Below are 8,230 nucleotides of genomic sequence, written 5' to 3'. Positions count from 1 at the left end.
GATACCAGCTTCAAATTTTGCAGCTGAGAAACCTGAGACAGCCTAATGGTCAAATAAAAACTGTCAAAAATAAAAAGCCTGGATGAAATTAAGGCATGGATCACTTTCTCAAAACAGCACCCAAGGATGACTAAAGGGGAAACACATCTGCTAGAGACTTTTGACAGCAGTCGAAAGTTCAACATGGATGGATGGATTTGTTTTGTTTTTCATGTTTGCGTGAAAGCAGTTTGCAAAGAAGCACAGGGCAAATTCAAAGCAGCTTTTCCCCTTTTCCATTAATGTGTTACATTAATAATTGTACAATACTGCCTTGCCATTTTTGTTTACATTTGTTGAATATGTCTGTCAAATATATAAAAAGGGATTTTTTGTGACATAAAAGTGACACAAAAAGTGACAATGATCCTTGGAAAACAAGTCATTTCTTTGCTTTTGACATAACCATTTGTAAATCATGTTTTCTACATCCTGTTTATGAGTCAAGAGAAACTTTCTTTAAACAAATTGTGAAAAGTTTTAATGTTCATGCTTTGCTGTCGCCAGTGAATATTTCGACAGGTAAATTGTGTAGCGAATAAAATGAAGTAAGGCTACTGCGCACCGCACCCCAACAGCAAGGATGCAGCTATGGGTTTAAGATGAGAGCCCGGCTTGACCTTCAAAGTGCCAGCAGGGAGACTTAGTTTAAAACCATTATTAAATTCTTTACTTTATCCGGCTGTTTATCCTAATCTCTCTTAATAATCACTGGAACCAAGGCAGAACATTCGCTTTGCTTTATTTAACCATAAATTTGAAATTACTTAAGTATGAAAGTACTTAAATAAAAATGTAACCCACGTAGTTATTAAATTGTAATTAAACAGACCTATTGCTGTTTAAGAGTAGGAGTTATTATTAGCCTATTAAATTTTAATCACGTTTCACTTGTCAACGTAGTAAACTGGAAAATTGCGAATGAAGTTGATGAATGGCAGCAGCTTCCTTCCCCGAGACTGAACAATAGGAGATGGCCTTACCTTGTTTACAGTTACACGCATTGTTCCGAGCTGACTCAATGACACGATCTACCTGTCTGAGATGTAACTTCACCTGCAGGCAGTGGAGGAATTTCAGCAAGCTAAGATTATCACAGATTCTCAAAGACGGGCGGCTTTTTTCTTTCTTTTCTTTTCTGTTCTGTTCTTTTCTTTTCTTTAGACAGACAGGCGCACATTCATTTTTGAAAAGTATATACTTTCCTCTATTTACAATCTCCAATTTACCTTGATAATAAATGAGTTTTGCAGAAATTGTGCCATCTTACTTTAGCTTATTTGGTTGCGTGGCCACGAGAAAAGTTAGTAGGCCGATGTGTAGCAACATCAATGTACATGATGGTTTTTAGTCACCGTGCATGTGTTGGACAATTACAGAATGAACATAAAAACACAAAAATGCAAATTTTGCAACATGAAATGTGGTTTTCATCGACACATTTGTTTTGACACAATTTTCTTTGTGTTGGACATTGACTAGTAGGATAAACAATACGAATGTAAATGAAAATAAGAATATCCAATATCCTTTTAAATTCGCAAAGTAACTTCATTGTTCATTGTTTCATTGTTGTTGTGCGCCTTGTCATTAAATCTGGAGAATGTTTGTCTGTCATTGCCGGCTTATCTGACTCCATCGTTTGACGAGAATTGTGTAAAAATATATCGTTGACTGAAATAAAATAAAAAGCAGACAAAACGGTTTCAAGTTTATACTTTACCTAAAGCAAAAATGGGAAACTACATGTTACAGAACAGAAATCGTGCATTTTGTGCAGCGATATGCAAATATGATCAGCTTTTTTGGTTTGGTAAAAACAACCTCACCTAAGTGTAAGGACTGAGGTGAGAGAATAAATGGTGTACTACAATCTGTGTATCCATGATAATACAACACTTATGATGAAATCTTGTGTTCTCTCAAAAATTAATTAATAGAGACACAAACAATTGTACGAATTAAAAAAGTAAAGACAATTATTTGTGAGATTTTTCTCCCTCGTTTTATTCAAAACCTTTTATATTTTGTATTATTTTGAAAATGTTGTTCTTTCTCTTTAATACCATGACTAAACAAAGGAGGAAGACCTGTCCATAAGGGTGACGGGCAGGAAGTAAGAGCGAGAAGATTCCGAGCAAAATTCCTGCCTGCAGATGTTGCGTAGGATGACATACTTGTCCACTGGCCCTATAAAACACCTGCGTTACTCTGAGCAGCACAGACTTCTGACAGCTGCTGGTGGACAGGACATCAGAATACAGAAGGTTCAGTTCTATCGCGGGTACATTTCTTGCAGACACACACACACACACACACACACACACACACACACCTAATTTTACTATATATATATTTTATTTACATTTTATTTTACTTTTTTTTCTCAGAGATGAATCGGTTTCTGTGCCTTCTGGCTGTGGGCCTGTACCTGTGCTTGCAATGCCAGGTCAATGAAGGTGAGTACTACCTCTGTATTCTGACAGCGGCATATAACGTTTGATGCATTCCTCACTCAAGTGAAATGATCAAATGGTTCTACCATTTGCCTTAGATATTTTCGAATTAATTTATGAGATGTCAAAGACATGTAAAAGTTTTATGCTTCTTCTTCTCTTCTACATTTAAATCTGTGTGTAACAAACATTTTCATGCAATGAGCGAAGTATCTTGCAGTCAGTGAAGCAAGGAGTGAATAAAAGCAAACATTTTCTCTTTTATCAGCACATTTGAGTCAGAGCTTCATTGAAAACACTGTGATGGCAGCAAAGGCAAAGGTGGATGCAGCCTATCGTTATTCAAGGCAACAGTGAGTCTCCAGACCTCTTAAACTACAGCTAAATCTTCAGACCCTGAACCGATGGTTTTGACGGAAGTGTTTTTCAAGGTATCCTACTTGAAACTTTAACAAATATGAATTCCTCATCACAGGAGCTTGGATCGCGTGAGAAGAAACGCACATTACGCTGATGTTGTGCGGCTAATGAAGCAGCCCAGAGGAGTATCCCGCATTGCTGTGCGCTCTGCTGATTACCTGGCTACTTCTTTGCAAATGATCACCGAAAGTCTTGAAAAGCGTCACAAGCGCTCCATCAATGCCACAGGTGTGTATTTAAAAATGTTCATTTAAATTTCAATTGTTAAATTTTCCATTTTACTTAAATGTTAAAGCTAATTAATTTTCATCGTCTATCGTATTCAGATTTGATCTCTAAGGAAAACCTACAGGCCCTCATTGATCTGACAGGCTGCTCTCCACGTCATCGCATCCCTTCTTGTGGGACAACTCAAAACTTGCACACATATCGCACTGCAAGCAGTGTGTGCAACAACAGGTGAGGCAATCATTTCCAGAATAATTAATTCCCATTTTGTGCTGACAGTGATGCCTATAATTTGGGACTTGGGTGAGGTCTTTTGTTGGATGTTGTTTACCTTTATACAATATAGTGTATCTGCTTCTCTCATGTAGGAGAAACACCCGCTGGGGAGCCTCCAATACACCTTTTCTCCGCTGGCTCCCTGCTGAGTATGAGGATGGCACTTCTACACCTAGAGGCTGGACCCGTGATCAAGCAGTGAACGAACACATTCTTCCCCTGGTAAGACACTTTAGAATTTCATCTTTATTGGGCACACTGCAAAATGCTCTAAAGAAATATGTGCATGAAGCCTTTCTACACAGAGCTCATTTTCTACATCCTCATACACAGGTTAGAGAAGTGTCCAACCGGATTTTGCCAACACCTACCGCTGACGTGCAGAGTGATCCACTCTACACTTTCCTGGTGACAATCTTTGGCCAGTTCACTGATCATGACCTGACCTTCACTCCTACTTCTCCTTCCATTGCTTCATTCAGTGATGGCATCGACTGTGGAAAGACTTGCACGCGCAGAGACCCCTGCTTCCCCATTGACGTTAGTGCCACTGCATTACTCAGAGAAATACATATTTGCATTCAAATGCATGCAGAGTGAATGCTGAGTGTGTCTTGTCTTCCAAACAGATTCCTGAAAATGACCCCCGGTTCGGCAGTAATTCAGAGGATGAGTGCATTCCTTTCACCCGCTCAGCACCAGCTTGTGGCTCTGGAAACACTGGCTTCAACTTCGGTGCAAGCACAGTCCGCGAACAGATAAACACTCTCACGTCCTTCCTCGATGCAGGTGAAGTCTACGGCTCAGACGAAGCCAAAGCTCGCTCCCTCCGGGACCTCACCTCAGATAAGGGTCTTTTGAGGGTCAATGAAATTTTTAATGATACCGGCCGTGAGCTTCTGCCCTTCAGCTCTATGGGTGCCAACATGTGTGCCACTCGAGCTCGCATTACGAATACCTCAAATGCGGTGGAGGTGCCTTGCTTTTTCGCTGGTGAGTACCATCAAATACACTGACTTTCAAATCTCTAAAGTGCACACAGCCAACAAGACTTGTTTTTTCCGCTCTAATATCATGTGATTTTAAGGTGACGATCGCTCCACTGAGAACACCGCACTGGCCGCTCTGCACACTGTCCTGTTACGTGAACACAACCGACTGGCACGTGCTCTGGCCTGTCTCAATCCACAGTGGGATGGAGAGAGACTCTACCAGGAGGCTCGCAAGATCGTGGGTGCCTATCTGCAGGTTTGTGAGGAGCTAGACTACCTGAAGTATTTTAATTACACTCATTATTCAATTACACTGCTGAGTTTCTTTTTGGTCTTTTAGGTGATGACATTCAGAGACTTCTTACATCACATTGTTGGTCCAGACTACATTGCAGAGCAGCTGTCCACCTACCCTGGCTATGATGAAGACGTGAATCCCGGGATCGCCAATGTATTTGCCGTAGCTGCCTTCCGTTTTGCTCACCTGATGATTCAGCCTTTCATTTTCCGTCTTGATGAGCAGTACGAGGAGCATCCTCAATACCCCAGCGAACTGCTGCACAAAAACTTCTTCACACCATGGAGAATCATCTTTGAAGGTAGAGCCGAAATATTTAACTTCTCAGTCCTATCATCGAGGATTTTCAAAACTGAAAGGATTTTGTGTGTTTCTCAGGTGGTGTGGACCCTGTCATGAGAGGGCTAGTGGGTCGCCCGGCCAAACTGAACACTCAGCAGCACATGATGACTGAGGAGCTGACAGACAGGCTGTTTAAGTTCTCCTCCAGGGTGGCACTGGATCTGGGTTCACTGAACATGCAGAGAGGAAGAGACCACGGAATCCCTGGTATTTGTTTAATCTTTATACATATAAGTGTATTCAATCTGACAAGAGAGAACTGCAGTCCTTAAATATAAACCATAAACCTACTTTTCTGATTCGTTTGATTGAGTTTGTTTGATAGACATTACTTGCTACAATAATCTTTATTTTCTTTCTTTATGTTATTTTTAGGTATTTGTTTTACTTTACTTTACTTTTACGAGTTATTTAGCTAATTATATATTATTCATGTTATTTGTACTTCTATTGTTAATGAAACTTTGCAATTTCATTTTTTTCTTAAAAAAATTCCTATCATTGCATGTCAGTAATCAGTGAAGGACTTTAAGCTTGCATGGAAAGTACTATACAAACACATTTTGATAGATTTTTTTGACTAATTAATATCATTAAGTTTGCTTAAACATTCAAGGCCTCCGATGAACATGCATAGTAGATGAACTGTCCTAAACTGTGCTTAATCCTTTTCAGGCTACAACAAGTGGCGCAAGTTCTGTGGACTGTCGACGCCACAAACTCTTGAGGAGCTGGCTGAAGTGCTGAACAATACAGATCTGGCACAGAGGCTGCTGAATCTCTATGGCACCCCTGACAACATTGATGTGTGGCTTGGAGGTGTGTCAGAGCCGTTTGTCCATGGAGGACGAGTGGGACCTCTGTTTGCCTGCTTGATCTCAACTCAGTTCCAAAAGATCCGTCAGGGAGACCGGTAAGCAGAAGGAAAACAAAGCGAACACTGTTGAGGCTCAGGGGGCTGTGTTAGCCTTACTGTTGGATTTGGTCTTTAAACTTTAAACGTTGTCCCATTTCAGACTTTGGTGGGAGAATGATGGAGTCTTCACTGAGGCTCAGAAACACTCACTGAGGCAAACATCAATGGCTCGTATAATCTGTGACAACACTGGTATCACTGAAGTCCCTGAAAACCCCTTCCTGTACCGGCCTCGAGGGTATGGCTACACCCAGTGTGAAAACATCCCTGACTTTGACCTCAGTCCATGGAAGGAGGGTGGTGAGTTCATGATGTGAAATTAGACTCCAGACAGTCAGTGACATTGGATTATTTAAGAAATAATTATTTTTGCTTATCACTGCATGTCGGTAATCAGTGAAGCACTTTAAGCTACTCTTAAAGGATTTTGGACATACTGATGTTTACCTTTTTTGTTTGTTTGTTTGTTTTTTGTTTTCCATATTCAGATTCAAATGAATCTTCAGGTTCAGATGAATCTCCAGGTAAACCTCTCACTTATTGTTCTATATTGTCCATGCATGTTCAATTTTATATTAAAGTATTACATGTTGCTTATATTCAAGTTTACAGGTTATTTTGTTATAATAGCACTTATGTTATTTTTCAGAAACAGAAGCACCTTATACCCCTACCCCCACTGACAACCAACAGAACATTGCTTTCTCAATGCGACTTGGCAGCAACTCCCCCAAAGCTGGCTATCCAATCATTTTCCATGAAGTGATCTACAACGGACAGAACAGCTACAACACTCAGAATGGGATCTTTACATGTGAGACCCCGGGTGTTTATGAGTTTGAGTTCAGCCTTACGATCTACCAGAAGTCTGCCAGTGTGGATCTGGTGCGCAACGGGAAGCGGATTCTTCATTCATACACCACAAAGCATAGCGGTTACCTGATGGCCAGTGGAAGCATTTATGTTCAGCTTGAGCGTGGTGACAAGGTCTGGCTGGTTGCTCAAAACAGTGCCAATGGCATCACTAGTAATAGCTACTTCAACGGGCATCTGCTATTTGAAGTGTAGGATGTTTACTAATAGACAGCATCCTCACAACAATGCCCAGTTTTTTTTGCATGTCTTTTGTTTAACTTGCACCTTTTAAAAGGCTGCCTTTAGGTTATGATAATTATGACTGTTATAATCATTTTGTAGGTTACTAAGATTCAAATGATCCCAATTTAAATCCCTTAACCTGTCCATATGGGGACATCAGATTTTGGGTTGTCTAGACCACAACACAAAATTTTCAAACTTTCAAATGGCTTTCAAATGAGCCATATTGCTCAAAGAGGCACAATTGTTGTTTCTCATTTTGTTTTTGTACTGAGGAAAAATGCTGCTGTGTTCAGACACCAAATAAAGAGTTCAATTGTGACACTACAAATCCCAAATAGCAAAGAGAAATTTAAAATGAAAGAGTTCGGGTATTAGGAGGATAAAGATAAAACAACTGAAACATGCTGAGGTTAATATGTTACACTCTTTAAATGTTTTAAAGATTTTCATTTAATGAAGAAATATGTACAATCCACTGATACCTGTGCTTGCAAAAAGGGATGAAGAAGTTCGTTGTGAAGATTCATTTTAATCGTGAATGATTTGTTCAATCTTGTCCTTTAAATTCCTGAAGATGTATTGCTTTGCATCCTTTTCCTAAATCGTATAAGAAATATTTCAAAGATTTTTGAATTCATGCATTAATTTCAATTCCTAATAAATGAAAATGAAAATGAGCAACTCGATGTTTTCTTTTGATCCCTCCAACTCTGAAAGTGAGAGCTGAATGCTCCATGCAGACCAGGAGATGGCGTTGTCGTAGAGGCTTTTAAATCACAGGAAATTAGGCAGACGCGCAACCACGTGGATCAAATTCACTGACTTTACTAGAACGTTGTGATTATGCTGATTCTTGAGTTATTTTAACTCAAGAATCAGCATGAAGATTGATGATTTTTTTAAAAAAACAAAACACTTAATTTCGTTTAATGTTTCTTTTAAACAGTTTGAAAGTTTGTGATAGTTTCATTAGATCAAAGAAACAAAGCAGATTGATCTTTCAAAGATGATTAAAGCGAAAGCCAATGTAAAGTATATTCTGGTGGTATTCATCCCCGTGTTTCAGTAGTTGGTAAATCCTTTCCAAAGCCAAGTTTCTCTTAATGTAAAAATAAATTATCTAAACTATTACAGATTATGAACTCACGCTCCCATGAAGTGG

General features: G+C 39.5%; 1 protein-coding gene across 3 annotated transcripts; it reads left to right on the top strand.

Annotated features, from left to right (window-relative positions):
• The first annotated feature begins 2,197 nt into the window (after positions 1-2,197).
• Positions 2,198-7,746, top strand: LOC100701938 (eosinophil peroxidase-like). Of its 3 annotated transcripts, none has more exons than XM_019365594.1 (15): positions 2,198-2,323; positions 2,430-2,498; positions 2,764-2,848; positions 2,971-3,143; positions 3,242-3,374; positions 3,512-3,641; positions 3,753-3,959; positions 4,049-4,412; positions 4,507-4,667; positions 4,752-5,010; positions 5,088-5,258; positions 5,727-5,964; positions 6,068-6,267; positions 6,456-6,491; positions 6,623-7,746. In XM_019365594.1, the coding sequence occupies exons 2-15, from the start codon at positions 2,432-2,434 to the stop codon at positions 7,033-7,035; spliced, it is 2,637 nt and encodes an 878-aa protein (XP_019221139.1). In that variant the 5' UTR covers positions 2,198-2,323; positions 2,430-2,431; the 3' UTR covers positions 7,036-7,746. The 3 variants fall into 3 exon arrangements, with proteins under 3 accessions (XP_019221139.1, XP_003451757.1, XP_019221138.1); XM_003451709.3 differs by having other exon boundaries at positions 6,617-7,746; XM_019365593.1 differs by having other exon boundaries at positions 2,267-2,306; positions 6,617-7,746.
• The last annotated feature ends 484 nt before the right edge of the window (positions 7,747-8,230 follow it).

Source organism: Oreochromis niloticus, linkage group LG12 (genome assembly GCF_001858045.2).
Source record: "Oreochromis niloticus isolate F11D_XX linkage group LG12, O_niloticus_UMD_NMBU, whole genome shotgun sequence".
NCBI classification, from domain to species: domain Eukaryota; kingdom Metazoa; phylum Chordata; class Actinopteri; order Cichliformes; family Cichlidae; genus Oreochromis; species Oreochromis niloticus.
Note: the sequence above shows the minus strand (reverse complement) of the source record. Positions and strands in the feature narration are given on the sequence as shown.

Coding starts and splice junctions, on each gene's coding strand:
- LOC100701938 (XM_003451709.3), top strand. CDS start 2,432: ATGAATCGGTTTCTGTGCCTTCTGGCTGTGGGCCTGTACCTGTGCTTG. Junction 2,499..2,763: donor GCAATGCCAGGTCAATGAAG/GTGAGTACTACC, acceptor CTCTTTTATCAG/CACATTTGAGTCAGAGCTTC. Junction 5,011..5,087: donor ATGGAGAATCATCTTTGAAG/GTAGAGCCGAAA, acceptor TGTGTTTCTCAG/GTGGTGTGGACCCTGTCATG.